The sequence below is a fragment of the Lynx canadensis genome, chromosome E3, assembly GCF_007474595.2.
Source record: "Lynx canadensis isolate LIC74 chromosome E3, mLynCan4.pri.v2, whole genome shotgun sequence".
Classification (NCBI taxonomy): Eukaryota; Metazoa; Chordata; class Mammalia; order Carnivora; family Felidae; genus Lynx; species Lynx canadensis.
Window position 1 is genome coordinate 23886369 of NC_044318.1, and position 19024 is coordinate 23905392.

The window sequence follows — 19024 nt, forward strand, 5'->3', positions numbered from 1 at the left end:
CAGGCTCAAACACTTCACCAGGTCACCAGGCCACCCATAGGAGTGCAGTGTCATTCTGGACAGGATGTTTATTGTGTGGGCTGCCTAGTGAGTTACAAGATGATCGATCAGCATCCCTTGGCCTGGCTCCCTGCATGCCTGTAGCGTCCTGAGAAATTATGACAATCGAGTCTGCCCTCGTAACTCTCCTGATGCTCGTGCCCAGGGACCACCCCGTTAAGAATCCCTGCTATGGAAAGTTGGGTTCCGATGCCCATCCCTGGGCCTAGCGTGGATTTGAGACAAAGGTGGGGTGTCATGACATTTAGTTCCTTTACTCAAGAAGGAAATGCATATGTGGCTGTCACTTGAATTAAAGGGGACACCTCTCGGGGCGCCTGGGTGGCGCAGTCGGTTAAGCGTCCGACTTCGGCCAGGTCACGATCTCGCGGTGCGTGAGTTCGAGCCCCGCGTCAAGCTCTGGGCTGATGGCTCAGAGCCTGGAGCCTGTTTCCGATTCTGTGTCTCCCTCTCTCTCTGCCCCTCCCCCATTCATGCTCTGTCTCTCTGTCCCAAAAATAAATAAACGTTGAAAAAAAAAAAATTTAAAGGGGACACCTCTCTAATACAAGTTCTTGCTTGACTTCTTTAACTGGAACTTCAGAACTTTCAGAGGCATGTAATCATTTTTGAGAGAGAGGGAGGGACAGAGAGAACGAGCAGGGGAGGGGCAGAGAGAGAGGGAGACAGGGGATCTGAAGCAAGTTCCAACCTGACAGCAGAGAGCCCGATGCGGGGCTCTAACTCACGAACCTTGAAATCATGACCTGGGCCGAAATCAAGAGTTGGTTGCTTAATGGACTGAGCCACCCAGGTATGTAATCATTTAAATTGAAGAAAAAATACTGTAACAAGTAGAGGCATTCTATGAGGGAAGAAAATTGATCTTGTATTATAAAAGCAGTATATACGCGTTGTAGAAAGTTAGGAAATACAGATAAGCAAAAATAAGAGTAACACTATATTCATACCATCCTTATTGCTGACACCTGGAATTGGTCTTTTCTATCTATTCTTAGAGCTTGGCCTGGGGCCTAGCAGAGAATAGAAGCTCCGTGACTGTTAAAGGAGTGAAATGATTCTTCACCTCTAAAGTAGGAGGTAGGATGAGGTGATCTCAACAAAACTCCCATCCAAAAATCCAGAGAAGTCAGGTGGTGGATAGAATAAAAATGTGACCTCTAGCATATGTATGTGTGTGTGTGTGTGGAGAGACAGAGAGACAGAGAGCAAAGGAGTGCTTAGCCCAGGGTCTGGCACATTATGAAGACCCAGTAAATAGGAGCCATTGTTACCATCATGTCCTTGCTCCCCACACAGGCTCAAGTGTCCCCATCTTTTCCCCAAACTCCAAGCCCCCCAGCCCAGTTGCTGTTCTAGAACCCTAGGCAGAAAATGTCTCCTTAGAGCAGACGGTATGACCCCCCCCACCCAAAGAAGTGAAACTCCTTTATGAGAACACCCTCTTTTTTTATTAAAAAAAAACCTTTTTTTAAAATGTTTTTATTTATTTTTGAGACAGAGAGAGAGCATGAGCAGGGGAGGGGCAGAGAGAGAGGGAGACACAGAATCCAAAGCAGGCTCCAGGCTCTGAGCTGTCAGCACAGAGCCTGATGGGGGGCTCGAACTCATGGACTGTGAGATCATGACCTGAGCCGAAGTCGGACGCTTAACCGACCGAGCCACCCAGGCGCCCCGAGAACACCCTCTTTACAGTGGTCTTTGAGTCTAATTTTGAAACTGAAAACAAAAACGAAAACTTTTCCCAAAATTTCATTAGGAAGTTGGGAATAGGAGGAGGGTAAAAAGAGAGATTTTGCAAATACGGAAACGGAGCCAGGGTGTGAGACACTCGCTAGGGCACCACAGCCAGTCATCGCCTCCCAGGAACTCACTGATGTGGCCCTCAGGTCTGTAAGGTCACTAAAGCGTTAACAGAGCATGAGACTCAGAGATGGGCATCCAGGTTGCAATCCTGTTGCTCCATTCACTAGCTGTGTGATCCTGGGCAAGTCACTTGGCCTTGCTAACCCTATTTGCTTGTCTGTAAAATGGGGATGATTCCTTGATGGGCTGTAGCAAAAAACAGAGAAATTATACATGTACCTAGCCCCGCATGGACACCGGACACGTTAACAGTAACTTGGGGTGGCAGTTTTGGGGTAAGGGGAACAGCTATTAGTTAACTCATGTCCAGAGAAGCAGGAGCTGGGGAGGGAGAAATGTGTCCTGAGAGATCCAGGTCTGAGAGTGCTCAGACTCCTCTTTGGGAAGGAGAATCCTCAATCCTGCTTCCCAGGTAGCTACAGACTACTTTCCAATATATATGGAACACAGAAATATTACTGTAAATGGAGGAAATAGTCTGACTTCAGAGTGTGTGCTCTGTGTTTGAGAGCACATACTCTGAAGGCAGACTATGTGGATTGAAATCTGCCTTTACATCTGTTGGGATGAGCACTGGGTGTTGTATGGAAACCAATTTTGACAATAAATTTCGTATTAAAAAAATGAAATCTGCCTTTGTTATTTACTAACTGTGTGGCCTTGGACAAGACACTCAACTTCTCTATGCCTCGGTTTTCCCATCTGTAAAATGGACACAATAATAGCACTTACCTCACAGAGTTGAAATGATTTTTGTGAGATTATGGCATGTAGAGCTCTTAGAATATTACGTGGATCAACGTTAGTTATTTTGTTTTATATGGTCAAAATTACTCTCAGATCTAAGTTGTTTGGAGTTAGGGCTGAGACTCACTCAAGCTGAGTAACAACAGACGGACCCCAATTGCCTTTGAAGGAGGACGGGTATAGTTAACTTCAAGTTTGGGTCCAAGTTGAATTGCACATCTATGAGATGAGAGGACTGAGTTACAAAGGTGATGACAACAGTGTGGCAGGATTTAGTTGTTCTGTCTTCCCCTTGCTACTTTTTTTGCTTAAGGTTTAAAACTTAAGCTGTCTCTCTGCCTTTGAGGAAAAGGAAACTAGTTTTATTGGAAATGGGCTCTGAGTTTAACGTGCTATTGAAGCCCAGAGTGAAAAAATAAGAAGTGGAGTAAGAAGGTTTTGTAAGGGAGGCAGAGGCTCTTAGTGAAGGTCCCTGGCCTGGAAAAGGGGAGAGAGTCCTGGTACATGCCCCATAGCCATGCTCCCGAAAGTAGCCAATCTTGAGAGCAGGTGGCTGCCTGATGTTTCAGGAAACACGGGACCCTACCTACAAGGAGTCTTGGCCAACCCAGAGATTCTGGTGCCCCACCTGTGATATAGCGCAGAAGTCATGAACTTGAAGGGAACACTGTGGGTGTAGACAGGGATACCAACATCAGTCAAGATGAACCAGAGATTAGTCTCCCCAGCACCAACACACACATGTGCTTGCACACACACACGCACACATACATCCTGGCTGTCCAGGCAACACCTCCTGGATTCCGGTGTGCCCTTAAGACAGGAAGAAAGCTCCAAGATGACTGAAATGAGATCTCTATTTAAAGTCACAAATTATTTATAAAAATATCTGCATATTTGTTTAAAGGGGTACCGAAAGCAATGTAACCAGCCTGGTCCCCACATGTTTTGCTATAGTGGCTAGAATCCTCCCTCAAGCCTGCTAGCCCATTCCTCACCTTCAATTTTATGTCCAGACTTGGTAAGTAGGTGGTCTTTGGAATTGGACATAGGTTAAGTCTAGGTTCTGTCACAAGCTGTGTGACCTTGGACAGGTTACCATACTTAACTTTTTTGCACCTGTTTCTTCATCAGTAAGATGATGTGCTTCCTCACAGTAGTGAAGAGAGTGAAATGGAATAGGAGGGTGGTTTTCAAGCCACATTCTGGAGAACCTCAAATCAGACAGTCTAGTGGTTTCCAACCTTCATTCATGTCCTATCTTCCCAACTTTGAGACACACTTATGTGCCATCTCTACTACTATTTACTTAATCTTGTCCTTTAGAAGTATCAACTCAGTTTTTTTTATGGAAACAAATGTATTCAAAAAAGAAAATTTTATGTCACTACCACAAACAGGAAATACCTATCATTTGCTCTAGAGTGGTAAAAATAAATACAATAAAATCAAAACAATGCTGTTCAATTCTAGCTGGCTATGGCTTCAGGCCAAAGCTCTGAGGTCAAAGCCTGGACTTTTGTTTTAAAAAGGAGATTATCTTGGGGAGCCTGGGTGGCTCAATCAGTTAAGCTTCTGACTTAGGCTCAGGTCATGATTTCACAGTTAGTAGGTTCGAGCCCCACGTCAGGCTCTGCACTGACAGTGTGGAGCCTGCTTGGGATTCTCTCTTTCCCTCTCTCTCTGCCCCTCCCCCACTCAAGCCTACATACGCTTGCTCTCTTTCAAAATAAATAAACATTTTTTAAAAAGTTAAAAAATAAAAAGATTATCTCAGTCACAAAAGGCCATGTATGGCCTTATAGGAAATGCCCATAATAGGTAAACCGACAGAGACAGAAAGTAGATTAGTGGTAGTTTAGAGATAGGGGGCAGCAGGAGGGTGATAAAAATGTTCTAGAGTTCACTATAGTGATAGTTGTACAACTCTACGAATATACTAAGAACCACTGAACTGTGCATTTTAAATGGGTAAATTGCACGATATCTGAACCTTATTCTTCTTTTTTAAGTAGGCCTCACACCCAGCACAGAGCCCAATGTGGGGCTTGGAGTCAGGACCATGAGATCAAGACCTGAGCTGAGATCAAGAGCCGCTTAACCCACTGTGCCACCTGGTTGCCCCTGAATCTTATCTTAATAAAACTGTTACTAGAGAGAGGTGCTAAATCTGATTCTTTCACTTTGAGGAAAATGAAAGGACACAAAGACACTTGACCCAAAACCACTATTATTTAACTTAGCCAGGTCTGTGACATTGCCCCCATCATCTCTCAGCTTTTGCTCCTTTGTGAAAGGATTCAGTCGTAAGCGCTCAATATTAGCTAATATTCTCAAAAACAGATCTGCCAGGCAAGTGAAACAAACCTGAGTTTATACGTCTCGCTACTCAGCACTGACCTGCATCACACCTGAAGAAAATCGCTCTGAGCCTCTCTTTTCTTACTTCTAAATGTGGATAACAGCACCTGCCTCTGCAGGTTGTAATAAGGATGAGAGGAGATACCTGGGTACTGCTCCTGACACACACAGGTGTCCTCCCCCTCCCCCTGCAGCACCGCCAGCGCAAGAATCAAGGGATATGGCCTGGAAGTAGGCCTCTGCCCCGACTAGACAAGCGAGTGGGAAAGCATGCCTTTGCTATTCCAAAGTAACTTGGCCTTCCTGAGTCTCAGTTTCCTGGACTGAACAATGGGGATACAATGCATTCCAGGGTGCATGTAATTTAAAGAAACCGATTGTCCTCGGCCAGTCCCGGGATCCCCACACCCGCACTACAGCAGGGGAACCCAAGGCCAGAGGGGCTCAAACGCGGCCCACCGTGGAACACTGCTAGTCCGGAATTTGGGGGAGGGGTCACGTCGGCCAGGGGCCCGGCCTAGGTGACCCCACGACGCCGCCGCAGCGCGGGCCGAGCCTCAGAGTTGCAGTCCTCCACCCAGGCGCCCGCTGCCCAGGAACAAACCGCGACCCCGCGCGCCGTACCCGGCCAGCTCCCTTCCCGAAGCGCCGGTGTGTCAGCCCCCGAACCCCGAGCGCCCCGCGCCGGAAGTCCGCCCGCGCCCGCTCTAGGACGGCAGCGCGGCGCTCGGTGCCCTTAACCCCTGCGGTTCCGCGGCGCGCTCGCCCGCGCTCGGGCCGTTTCGGAGGCACGCGTCCCTCCTTTGTTTCCTCGGAGCGTCACAAAAGGCTGTGTGGGGAGAGGGCCTGGGGATCCCATTCTACAGACGAGGCCACTTAAGTCACACAGCAGCTGAACCAGAGCCCAGGCATCCCTTTTGGAGCGGTTCTCATTTACCCCAACCGCCTCTCTCCGCTTCCCTCACTGTATCTTAAAAATACATACGTTAAAACCTCAACTCGGGTTGTTCCAGGTTACCACGGGCTTTTACTTTTCTTTGGCACTGCATTTCCTAAATCCTAGAGAGCCTGCAATCCTACCGGTGATTCTAAAAATTAAAGGTTGGAAATAACTATTCACTTCACAAAAATTTGGTTTACATACAGCTTCTCAGGTGCTCACTCTGCACTTGGTTCACACTGTTCCTGACATGTTTAAAGATGTTAGACCCCAAAGACGAGGAACCGATTATTGGCTCCATGTTTCAGATGAGGCAACTGAAGTCTAGGTGGGGAAGTGACTTGCCCAAGATTACACAGTTAAGACAAATCAGTTGAATCTGAAAAACCTCCATTCCTAGACTGCATCCTGACCATTGCTACACCACAGCTGCCTCTCAGAGCTGACAGGAGAAACAAAGGAAGGGATTGGCAGAAAGGCCATTGCCAGCTGAAAATCAACAGATAAATGGAATAGAAAGTTAGTTATTATACTCTACCCTTGTGCCTGCTCTGTATGGGGCCCTGGGTCACCAACCATGCACAGCCCTCCCTTCACAGGCATGCAGAGACCCAGTCAACTGATGTGGGGATTCTGTCCATTGCTGAGTATACCTATTCCAATTACGCATTATGACCTTGGGGAAACAACCGGAAAATGGGTTTGGGGACCCACTGGATTGTGAGATAGACCCGAGCTCAGTGAGATTTGGGATCTCCAGGAGAACCGAGTTGAATATTACAGTAGAAATGCAACCAGAAGAGTAGAAGTTTTGCCAGTGGAGAAAGGGACGTGTGCTTCCTTTTGTCATTAATGAACACCTACTCTTTCCCAGGCACTTCACAATTTGCCTAGACCCCAGGGGGACAGAGATGAACAACATGGCCTTATTCTAGCAAGGGAAGCGAGATGTCAGGCAAAAGAGGAAGTGCAGTGACTAACCAATGACCTGACCTAGTTTGAGGGTCAGGGAAGCTTCCTGAAGAAGGAGATGAGATCTAAGGCAAGGCCTGAAACATAAGTAGGCATTGACCAGGAAGAAAGAAAGAAAGAAGAGAGGAAGGGAAGAGTTTCCCAGGGAGAGGCAGCAAGTGCTAGGATAGGAACTAGCCTGGCAAGCCTCAGTGTGTTGGAAGTTTGGTGTGGTAGATGAACTTGGGAAAGAGGGCAGACAGAGGCTGAAGGGGCCAAAGTGAGCAAGGCCTTGTCTGTTTTGATAAGGAGTTTGGTGGGAGGACTGTGCAGGCAAAGGTGGGTATGAAAGGTACCCTGAGGCCCATGTGGCTGGAGGGCGGGAAGTGAGATGAATGTACTGGAACAGTTACGGAAGAGGCTGAGGACGTGAGAAGAAGCCAGCACCTGGAAGACCTCAAATGCCTCGCTACAAAGCTGGGAGGTTAGCCTGTAAGCTGTGCAAATGAACATAAATGAGCAGAGAAAGAAACTATGAAGTTGTAAGGATTGTGGTAACCAGAGAGCACACGTTTTGTCTCCAGGTGCAGCTGGTGCTACACACCCCCTGGTGATTACCATACTTGGAGGCACTCAGTGTCTCAGATCTTCTGCTTTGTCAAAGGTAGCCGGGAGTCTAGATTTTTATGTGAAATCATTTGATTTTAAATGTTGGCAACATATTCAACACCACATAAGGGAAGCAAATCATATATCCATAGGCCAGTGGTTCCCAAACTTGGAAGCATATCAGTGTCACCTGTGGAGCTTTTAAAACTCCTAATGCCCAAGTCACATCCTATACCAATTAAAATGTCCGAGGTAGAAGCCAGGCATCAGAATTTCCCGAGCGATTCCATTGTGCAGCAAAGATTGAGAACCAGTGACATAGGTTGAGTACATCTCTTGGGTTGCCAGGTAAAGCCATGGGGAGCCCTGGGAAGTTTTAGACCAGGGAAGGAATAGATCAGTTTAGTTTACGGAAAATCCATCCTTAGGAGGAAGGGGTCAGAAAGGGCCTGGGGCCCTAGGGGCAGTGTTGGGATCCTGCCAGGGCCATCAACCATCCCAGTTTTCCCAGGGTTTCCCAGGAACAGGACTTGAAGTGGTAAAACTGGGAAAGTCCTGGACAAACCAGGATGCTTGCTTGGTCACCCTACATCCTGTCCCTGATATAGTTATGTTTCCCCAGATTTCTGGGGGACTGATGTCATAGACTACATCCTAGAAAGGTCCTAGGGAACAAGCTGTCTGTCTCCCTAGGATGCACTCATCCAGGAAATTTTCCAGGAGGATAATGATGTATTTGATAAGAGTTTGCATTATGCAGATGTGTGCATTTATTGAAACTCACTGAATCATACAATTAATACCTGCGCATTTCACTATATAGATATTTTGTTTCAAGGGCAAAGAAAGACAAACCCGTAAAGAAATACTGGACTCTAGTCAATGACCTGCATGCTTAAGGACTTAGAGGGAAATATACCAGTGTCTCCAACTTATTTTGAAATGTATCAAGAAAATAAGATAGATTGATAGATGGATGAATGGATATGGATACGTGATAAACAAATACAGTAAGATGGTACAGAATCTAGGTGGCGGGTATATATACATATATATACAATTCTTCCAACTTGCTGCATGTTTGAAACTTTTAAAGGTTTTTTTGTTTTGCTTAAGTAATCTTTACTCCCCATGCGGACTTGAATTCATGACCCAGAGATCAAGAGTCGCTTGCTCTTCCGACTGAGCCAGCCAGGCACCCAGAAACTTTTTATAATAAAATATTAGGAGGAAAAAAACCCTAAGTCTGATCATGTCACTTCTCTGCTCAGACCCCTTCAATAGCTCTTCATCTCGCCCAGAATAAAAGCCAAAGTCCTGACAATGGCCTCCAAGCAGGATTGATTTTGATTGCCATTTTATGATTGTGACCTGCCTATGAGGCCCTACAAGAGCTGACCTCACTTCCCACTGCTCTTTCCCTACTTCCCGGTGCCCCAGTCACACTGATCTCATTTCCAGGGGACACTCCACCTCAGGGCCTTTGCACTGGCTATTCCTTCTGCCGGGAATGCTCTCCCCCGGGATATCTGCATGGCTCTCTCCCTCACTACTTCAAGCTTTTCTTCAAATGTCTCCTCAGTAGGGCCTCCTCTGATCTCCCTATTTAAAATTGCAATCCGCCCTTTTCCCATCTCCCTTGCTTTATTTTTTTTAGAGAGTGCTTATAATTTCCTACAGATGATACAATTTATTGAAGGTAAGCTCTGTGAAGGCAAAGACTTTTTTCCATTTTGTTTATGCTCTATCCCCAGGGCCTAGAATAGTGCCCATCAAACAGTAAGTGTGGAATAAATACATGTTTCTAGGAATAAAGGAATTCTCCTCCCTCCTTGAGCTCAGTCTGGTGCCAAAGACCCAAGTCAACACAGATCATCACGAGGCAACACCTGATGTCCCATGAAATGGCAGAGGAGGAGGCAGGGGGCATGACAAAAGAAGTCACCAGGAAGCCAAGGTTAGAAAAAAAAACAATGCATCTCCCAGATGAAGAGAGGATAAGAAGAGATCTGCTAGCAGCGTAAACAGCATGAGCAAAACCCTAGACTCAGAAACAGCAGAGTGATTATAAGCAGTTCTCAGGGAAGCAGTGCAGGGGTGGGGTGAAGCGGCAGGAGGTAGCCCCATCCTGCCAGGAAGGGGAACTGCAGGGTTCTCGCCAAAGGCAGTATCATGGGCAGATGTGAGTTTCTGAGACTGCCCAGCTGCTGGGTGGAGAATGGATTGCGGTGGGCAAGAGTGAAGCAGGAAACCCACCAGGAGGAACCTAGCAAACAGAAGGGCCCTAAAGAAAGGGGTAGATGGGAGAGTTATTCAGGACAGAGACTTAATGAAACATGATAGTTGATGGGACTCTGACTTCTGGGTGCTCCAGTCTGGGATTGAGGGGCCATTTCTGGGTACAGGTGATGGTAGGAACAGGGTGGGAGGAGAAGGATGCTGAGGGTCTGGACATCCCAGTGGAGATGTCATGCAGGCATCTGGCTGAGTCTAGAGGTAGGTGCGGAACCTGGATGCAGAGATTTGGGAGCCCTTGATTCAAAGGGTAGGTGGACCCAGCAGGGAGTGTGCATGAAGAGAAGAGCTAGGCCAGGGCAAGAGATATTTAAGGGATCAGGAGAGAGTGACAGAGCAGAAGAGAATGGGGGAGCACTAGAGGCCAGAACCCAAGAGTCAGGGGTGGAAGAATTTCCAAAAAGAGAGTGTAGACATCCCGAGGGGGTGGGAAGCAGGGAGGCAGGGAGAGCATTATAAGGTGACGAGTGGGGGTGTGGCTGTGGAAGAAGTGGACTTTAAACCAGGTCACAGAGTGGACCACAGAGAGGGTGGGTGCAGGCCTGGAATAGGGGACAGATGCCTGGGGTCTGGGGCCAAGAGAGGAACAAGAATGGGGGAGACTCAAACTTTAGCCTTTCAAGGCTGCTCAGATATGGACTCCTCCTCCCCAGTCTCGCGGACAGGCAAGTCTCTGGCCTCTATCCCTACACCCTTGTATCCTCATCTGCAAAATGGAGTAATAGGAAAAACAGCTGTTATTTATTGAGCACTTATTATGTGTCAAGCCAAGGACACTCTCTCCATTATTTCCTCATCTAATCCTCACAACACTCTCACCAGGCTGACATTAGTATTATCGCCAGTTTACAGATGAAAAAACTGAGGCCCAGACAGGTTAAGTCACTTGGCTCAAGGCAACAAGCAAACGAATGGAGATGCTGATATTCAAGCCCAGAACCTATTTTCTGGGCTTTAACACTGTACGACTAACCCATACAAGGCACTTCACAGTTTACAGAGCACTCCCATCACCTCATGGGGTGGTCAAAGGGAATCGTGAGATGACCTCTATGCCCAAGAAAATGCTGAGATTATTACCACAGGTAGCAGGCTGAATAATGGCCCTCCGCAGATGCCCACAACCTAATCCCCAGAACCCGTGGATGTTACTTTATGTGGCCGACAAGATTTCGCAGGTGTGATTTAAGTTTAAGGGTCTTGGGAAGAGTCACCTGCATCATCCAGGTGGGCCCAATGTAGTCACAGGGGCCTTAAGAGAGGGAGGCAGGACCCGAGATGTGAAGATGGAAGAGACAGGGAGACCAGAAGGTGCCATGCTGAGGACGGAGGGAGGAACCCCAAATCATAGGACGGGTGGCATGGAGGAGCTGGAAAAGGCTGGGAAACAGATACTCCCCTGCAGCCTCTGGAAGGAACCAGCCCTGCTGGTACCTTGGCCTTAGCCCAGTGGGACTAATTTTGGACCTCTGGCCTCCAGAACAGTAAGGTAATAAATGTGTGTTTCTTTAAATCACGAAGTAAATCTGTGGTAATTTGTCGCAGCGGCAAGAAGCAGCAAATATTCCACATCACGATACACCTGGCTCCCCTGGCCAGCCTTGGCTCAACTGTCACAAGTTCAGCTGCTATCAGGAAGCATCCCTCTGTTTTTAAATAGTTCTTTAAAAGTTCCAGTGTGGTCCCTCTGAACCTCAGTCTCTTCCTTTGTTAAAAATAAAAGTAGGGCACGGGGCGCCTGGGTGGCGCAGTCGGTTAAGCGTCCGACTTCAGCCAGGTCACGATCTCGCGGTCCGTGAGTTCGAGCCCCGCGTCGGGCTCTGGGCTGATGGCTCAGAGCCTGGAGCCTGTTTCCGATTCTGTGTCTCCCTCTCTCTCTGCCCCTCCCCCGTTCATGCTCTGTCTCTCTCTGTCCCAAAAATAAATAAACGTTGAAAAAAAAAAAAAAATTTTAAAAAAAAAAAAAAAAAAAAAAAAAAAAAAGAAGGGCAAAAACACCTGACTCTACCTCTTTTGCAGGCACAGACTGAAGGTGCCGTATATCATTTGAAGGTTCCCACAAATCACTAGGGCAGATGAGGCCTCATTGTTGTCCCCATTGCTCAGATAGACAAACTAAGGCTCAGAGAGGGGAAATGGCTTGCATTCAGCCACACACCTAGTGAGTAACAGAGCCGGGGTTTGAACCAGGACCTCTGACTTCAGATCTACCACACTGAGGTTCATGTCTCACTTGCCACCGCCCTGTCAGAGAAGCCTTCCCAGATACCATGGCACATTCATTTATTTGGTCACTCATCAAACAGTTGCTATAACTGCTCTATGCCCAACGTGGTGCTAGATAAGACTGGGGACCAAGTTCTGCACTCAGGAACCCACAACCTAGTGGACAAAACAGACAAACAAAACAGCCATCCTAAACAGCCTGATAAATGTCTGCTGAGACAGAGGGGAGGAGGCACAGTGGGTGATGGCAGCCCTAAAGAAGGGAAACCGAGCCAGGGGTCAGGGAAGACTTCCTGGAGGAGGTAGTGATTGGGCTGAGGACAAGCAAGACTCAATGCGAAGTGTAGGCAGGGGTTCCGGTGGAGAAATGGCCAAGCAGAGGCCGAAGATACAAGTTGTAGCTTCTTGAGGGCAAGGAATGTGTTGGGTCATTTCAGACCCCAAAGTCCCTCTGGGCTTCTGTGTTCCTATGTATGAATGGGAATCATGGGCCAGGGCTTTGGTAATTGCTGGGCCCAAGAAGTGGGGTCCTGGGATTCCCAGAGGAGGGCTGAAGGTCAGGAAGGGTCCAAGGTAAGGAGGACAGGGCAGGGTGGAGGGAGTTTTGGGGAGGAAGGGTCCTGGCTCAAGCTCCCATTCCATGTCTGACTCATGGTATGACTATAGGAAGATCCTCTTTGAGCCTCAGTGACTCCATCTGAGAAACAGAGCATGAGACAAAACTGTCTCCAAAGACCCTCCCCAGCCCTGACGGGGAAATGACATGACACAAAATTACAAAAGGGTCTTTATTTGTAAAAAGCCAAAGGGGCCCCTGGGGCGACAGGACAGGCAGGCCGGCTTCTCAGGGGTCAGGGGCATTTGGGCAGATGCGCTTGAGTGGGGGGGCGCCCTCCGAGTCCTCTGTGTCACCCTGGGCTGCCTCGGGGACAGGTGGCACTGGCTCAAAGACGGGGTAAGCTTCGGGGGCCTGGAGAGGAAGGGCGGACAGGCGTGAGCTCCACCCAAACCCAGGAGTACAGCCTCCTAGCCTCTGCCTTCTCCAGCGCCTCCACTCCACTCCCCTCCCGGACCTAGGAGTCTAGCCCAGGGCCAGGGACCCAGGAAGTAGATTAAGTGGGCACCGGAAACAACAACAACATCGTTTGGGGGGAAAGAAGCTGATACTTGATATTTCTGGAAAATGCATCAAGGTAGTCCTTGTGGAAAAAGTCAGAAGTCTGTCGGGGATCTCTTAAGCTAATTTTATAGTTTAAGATTAAGATAAAATAAAATACTTGGAGGAGCACCACGATCTTTTCAGGCTTTTAATGGTCTTAAATCAGCCCCGATCCAGCCCACAGGACTTTGTCTTAAAACACCCTTTCCTTTTCAGCCCTAAGAACCCAGCCTCTGAGACTTGAGCTGTGTCTGAGGTCTACATTTCCCGCCTGGACCTCAGCAGTGCAGCCCCCAAGCCTTTGGCTGCCCCAGAGCCCCCATTGCCTTAGAGACCCAGGAGTCCAGCCCTTTGGCTTCTCTCACCTCAGCCTCCAGCAATTCTGGAACAGGCTCCTCCTTGGTCAGCATTGGGGGTTCATCCGTGCTGCCTGCAGTTATGCCCCCAGGATCTGGAACATCAAGTTAACAGATACTCCCTGAGCAGCTGCTCCATGCCACAGCACAGACCAGGGCTGAGGGACACCGGGGAGGGAGCTGGGGACCTGGCTGCAAGCCAGGAAGAGAACACAGGAAGGACATTTAAGTGGGATCTTGACAGGTGAGTAAGATTTCATCAGGTAGACAAACGGGGAGTGGAGCACATTTTAGGCAAACAGGACATATATTTAGTGAATACAGATTCTGAGGTTGGACTCCTGGGTTCAAATCCTGACCTTGGGCAAGTGACTTAATTCCTCTGGGCCTCAGTTTCCCCATCTGTAAAGTGGGGAGAATGATAGTAATCACCACATGGACAGTTGTGAGGATTAAGTGAGATAATACAGGTAAAGCCCTTAGTAAAGCATCTGGCACATAGTAGGTGCTCAATAAATGCCTGTTATTATTTTCATGTTAGTAAAGGTGCACAAGTGCATGGCACAACCTAAACATAGCCCATAAGCCTAAGTCATGGTATTCTTGGAAAGGAATAATGAGACCAGCAGGGGTAGTTCAAGAAGGGCCCAGAGTGCCAAGTGGAGGAGTCAAAGGTATAGGGAGCCATTGAAGGCTTTGAGGCAGGAAAATGAGCCTGGCAAACTTGTACTTTAGAAAAAGTTGCTCTGGCAGCTGTACAGAGGTGACTGGGGGAGAGGAGACCCATAAGGAGGCTGGAGCCAGGTGGGGGTAAGAGACAGCTCTTCTAGGAAGGCAGACACATTTGGGACATGGTTCAGACCAGACAGGGGATTGTACAGAAGAGAGAGGAGGTGAGGAGGAATTATGCCCAAGATATGGGCTCACTGGCTGTGTGAGCTTGGGGTACTTCTCTGAGTTTCAGCTTCTCATCTACATGAGGGGGTGATAGCCCCCATAGGGTTATGAGGATTACGTGACCTACAACACATTCAGAAGGGCATCTGGCACACAGTCAGAGCTCGATAGGTATGGGCTGTTATTATCACTTATTAACCACCTTCAGGAATATCGCTATTATTTAGTCCTCAACAAATATTTATTGAGCACCTTCTATGTGTCCCACATTGTTCTGAGAATTCAGTAATGAACAAGATCAACGTGGACCCAAGGTTCAGGAAGCTGACATGAGGTGGGGGTTGGGGGGAGAAATAGTAAAAAAAAAAAATTTACATGAAAATCTCAGACGATGATTAGTTATCTAAAGACCCAAAGAAGCCAGAGGAATGAGACAGACAGTCGCTGGAGGTAGGACGGTGACTTTCTGTGAGAATCAGGGAAGACTTCCAGGAGCGGGTAACACAGGAGAGGAGTAGGTGTTGGTAGATGTAAGCTGGTGGCTTCAACTTTGCAGAGGACAAGAGTCAGAGGAGAGGGCTCTAGGGAGGCACCTGGTCCTACCTCTTTCTTGGCCCAGACGTGGGGGCTGAGCATCCTCTGGGACCCCTTCTGGTGGTCCAGCAGGTGACACAGGGCGGCTGGGCTGAGGGGTGCCCCCAGGGCTGGGCTCAGTGCCCTTTTGCAGGGAGCCTTCCGAATGGAAACTCTGGTTACTGTTCTCATCTGTGGGAGCAAAAGCCAAGAGGGTTGGGCCTGAGGGCCCCAGTTCTCTCCCTCATCTACAGCCCACACCTCCCCCTGAAATTCCAGGATCCCTACATACCATTGAGATCCAGCAGGATGAGAGGGCCACCCCCTCGGGGACTGGCGCCTCTGCCCCGTCGCTCCCGGCCTCGAGATCTCTCTGCCCCACCACCTGCCCTTCGCCGCTCCTGGGGGTTAAAGGGGTGAGGGTCAGTGGCAGCTTTCCAGTTAGTGCTTGCAAAGCCCCCACTGTACAAATTAGTAAACTGAGGCACAGAGAAGCAAAAGACCCTGCATGAGGTGACAGAGTGTGGCACAGTGAGTTAGGTCTTGAACTCAGGGGTCGGAAGCAGGAAAAAAGGAGAAGGGGGTGGAGTTGCTAATAATTGTTAACATCTGTCTTGGCTGCTGCATTTGAGGTTTCAGAGCGGGACTGGAGGTGGAGGCCAGGGTGGGGAGGGGCTCGCCTGAGGTTGCACAGATGAAGGGCCTGGTGTGGGAGAGCTTGCTCACCTCCTCCTGGGGGTCCACCACTGGCACCCACTTGAAGATACGAAGGGAAGTGTCGCCCACAGTCACCCAGCGCTTCTCCCTGTGGGAGGGTGGGGGGACTGGGTCAGAGTTCTGAGGAGAGAGCCCCCCCAGGAGCTGAACACATCTGGGGAGACCTGCAGAAGTAGGGGTGGTGCAGTTTTGCTAATGGGGCATAGTTAGAAGGAGAAAGTCCTGCAGACCCCAGGCCTTACGTGGGGGTGCCTCTAGAAAGAGAGTGTGGCTTGGGGCCATAGCTCTGCAGACCCCTGGGGTATACAAGAGAGCAAGACTAATGACCCAGCCGGGGACCACACCAATGAAGATCCTGGGCATACTTGAGGGAGGAGTGGCAAAGCTTTAGGGGGCGGGGCATAAATGAGGGTAAGGCTTGGGAACACGCTTTGTAGACCCTAGGGTGTAGCCAGAAGGGGGACAGAGCCCTATAGCTCCAGCGCGCAGCTGGGGGGTACACCTAACACCTGGGGGCCACGGCAGGCGAAGGGAGGGTAGACGCATTTGGGAGAGGAGTAGCCCCGCCAGGTCCCGTCCCTGGCCCCGGGGCAGCGCTCACCATCTCCGGACCTTCTCGATGGTCGCCATCACCTTCTTGATGTCATCCTTGGCCCGGCTCCGGGTCTCGGCCCGCACGGTCCGGCCGGCCATGCTGGCGGGGCTGGGGCCGAGGCCGAGCCCGCGGCTGGGCCGCCTCCCGTCCGGCGGGCTCAGGCTCGGCGCCAGACCCGGGCGCCGCTCTCTCCGCCTGCCGTCCCTCCGGGAGTTGGCCGCGCCCTCCCTCGCTCCCCAACGCCTCCGCGAGTCCCCGCCCCGCTTCCTGCCGCCGCGCCGCGCCCCGCCCCGGCCCGTCCCCGGAGCGGCCGGGCGGCGCGGGCGGCCAGAGCCCAGGCCTGGAAGCCGGCCGGCCCCGCCCCGACCGGGCCCGCCCCCTCGGGGCGCCTGGACGCGCAGCGCCCCCTACCCGCCACCAAGAGGGAGGGTTGGGGACAGCTCGGCGCCAAGACGCGCGCAGCTGGGCTGAGGCGGTGCGTTCAGACCACGTGGGCGCCAGAGGGCGCGAGGGGGTCACGGTCCCGGCGAGCTGCGCGGGGGCGGCCCCGAATGCTGTGCGCAGAGTATGTGTCCAGCCTCCCTTGGCTCTCGCTCCCAGACTGTTTTTCTCCAGCCATTCATTCAGCTGTCTCTCACTGACTGCCCATTACCGGCCAGACGCTGCAAATGTGAGTAGGTCTCCACCTACCAGAATGGCTAAAATGAGAACAACAGACCATATCAAGTGTAGACAAAGAAGTAAAGCAAGCAGAGCTCTCATTTCTGGGGGAGTGGAAACTGGTAGAGACGCTTTGAAAAACTGGCAGTTTTCTAGAGGAGCTGAACTTACACGTTCCAGCAATTCTACTCCTAGGTCATCAACACTCAACAGAAATACACAGGTATGAGCACGAAGAGGTGTGTACTGGAATGTTCATAGTACTGTCGATAATGTCCTCAAACTGGAAACGGCCCATCGAGAGGAAAGTGGAAAATGAATTGTAGCCTGTTCACACAGTGGACACAGCACAGAGTGATGTCTTGCTACACATCCAACAATAGGGACAAGTCTCATGAAAGAAATCAAATACAACAACACACACTGTATGATTCCTTTTATATGAAGTTCAAAACAGACAAAACTGGTTTGTGGTGTGAGAAGTCAGGATAGTGGTCACCCTTAGGGCTGAGAGGGGCTAAAAGGGAGCTCTTGGACTGGTCATGTTCAGTTTCTTAATCTGATGTTGGTCCCCTCCCCCCAACATATTTACTCTGAATATTCACTGAACTGTACACTTTAGGATGAATGTACTTTTCCCTATGCATATTATACTTCAATTAAAAGTTTACTTCAAATGAGTGTGTTTAGGTTGATTTTATTTGAAGCTGTGTTTGCCAGCAGATATGACATGGGTTGCTATGTGTGTGTGTTGCAAGGGTGGGACTCTGGCCAGAGGGTTTAAAGGTATAAGAGAGTGATTATAACCAAATTTCTGGAGCCAAACTGCCTTGGGGAAAACCCCAGCTCTGCTTGTCCAGTGACCTTAGACAACTCACTTATCTCTCTATTCCCTCAGCTATAACATGAGAGTAAGTTAATATGTAATGTAGCTCCTGGAACAATGCCTGCACATAGGAAATGCCCAATAAATATTCGCTGTTAATAAGTGTGTGATTGTGGCCCCTACCAACAGTTGGCTTCAATTGTACCTGCTATGGCCTCTGCACGTTAATGCCTTCTTTTATTCTGGCAATTATCTGCTTCTGGCAATACCCTCACAGACACACAGGCCTCCTTCCCAGTCCCTTCACTCACAAACCCCATTACCTGCTCTGGTCTCCCACATCAGACCGAGCTCCTCAGGGGGCCAGAGACTAAGTATGGATCATTCCTGGGTCCCGGAGCCCAGGGCAAGTAGGTACTTGGGAACAATTTATGGGTGTAAGTGTGTACAGACCTTTCATCGTTTATCTGCATCAGGTGAGTGGGGTGGACATGTCGGTACGACCCCCCGTACCTTGTTCCTGGGTGAGAATGAAGGTCTACATGCAGTAGATGTGTGTAAGTGGGAGGGGTTCTCTTACTGGGCCTGGTAAGGTGAAGTGAGACGGTGTATCTGTTACACTCCTAGTAGGTGTGATAATGAGAGGGGGAGAGAGAGAGAGAGAGAGAGAGAGAGAGAGAGAGAGAGAGATAAGGAGAGAGACAGAGAAAATATCTAAGACCAGAAGGTATTTGTCTGGGCAGGTGTGGCCCAAGCCTGAGGGCCCTCATCGCGGTTTCCCCCCCTTCCCCCAAACAGGAGGTAGGACCAGCACATTCCTGTCCTGCCAGCTCCACCCTTTCCTATCCCTCCCCACCCCACCCCCCATCCCCCATCCCCCATCAGCTTTCTCGGAAAAGAAGCTCCGACCCTAAGTCTTGCACCAGGTCAGAGCCTGAGCCTCCTCCTCCCCGCGGGACCAGGGCTGCCTCCGGGCCCCGGCACACCCAGCCTCAAGGTCTTAAACCCACCACGCAGACAACCTGCTAACCCTTCTCAGGCCCCTTTCCTGACTGGGCTGCGCAAGTAGGGAGCTGAGCTCAGAGCCAAGGAATCCTGCCTGGGGCGGGAGGGGGGGGGGAGATTGTTTGGGGTCTGAGCCCTGATTGGCTGAGCCCGGGCCACGCCCCTACCCCTTCCCCTTCTC

At 49.9% G+C, this 19024-nt stretch overlaps 1 protein-coding gene across 1 annotated transcript; it reads right to left on the bottom strand.

Moving 5' to 3' along the window:
- Window positions 1-12829: 12829 nt before the first annotated feature.
- Window positions 12830-16587, bottom strand: BCL7C (BAF chromatin remodeling complex subunit BCL7C). The gene is made up of 6 exons (XM_030301103.1): window positions 16359-16587; window positions 15767-15845; window positions 15333-15441; window positions 15071-15232; window positions 13580-13665; window positions 12830-13025 (listed from the first exon to the last, which is right to left on the bottom strand). Exons 1-6 carry the CDS (start codon window positions 16448-16450, stop codon window positions 12900-12902), a joined length of 654 nt encoding a protein of 217 aa, XP_030156963.1. The 5' UTR covers window positions 16451-16587; the 3' UTR covers window positions 12830-12899.
- Between the last annotated feature and the right edge of the window lie 2437 nt (window positions 16588-19024).

Bases quoted from the DNA above. Each gene is read 5' to 3' on its own strand.
- BCL7C (XM_030301103.1), bottom strand. From the start codon at position 16,450: ATGGCCGGCCGGACCGTGCGGGCCGAGACCCGGAGCCGGGCCAAGGAT. The intron at 15,442-15,766 runs GTGAGCAAGCTC...TTTAACCCCCAG, and splicing joins TGGTGGACCCCCAGGAGGAG to GAGCGGCGAAGGGCAGGTGG. The intron at 15,233-15,332 runs GTATGTAGGGAT...TTGCTCCCACAG, and splicing joins CATCCTGCTGGATCTCAATG to ATGAGAACAGTAACCAGAGT.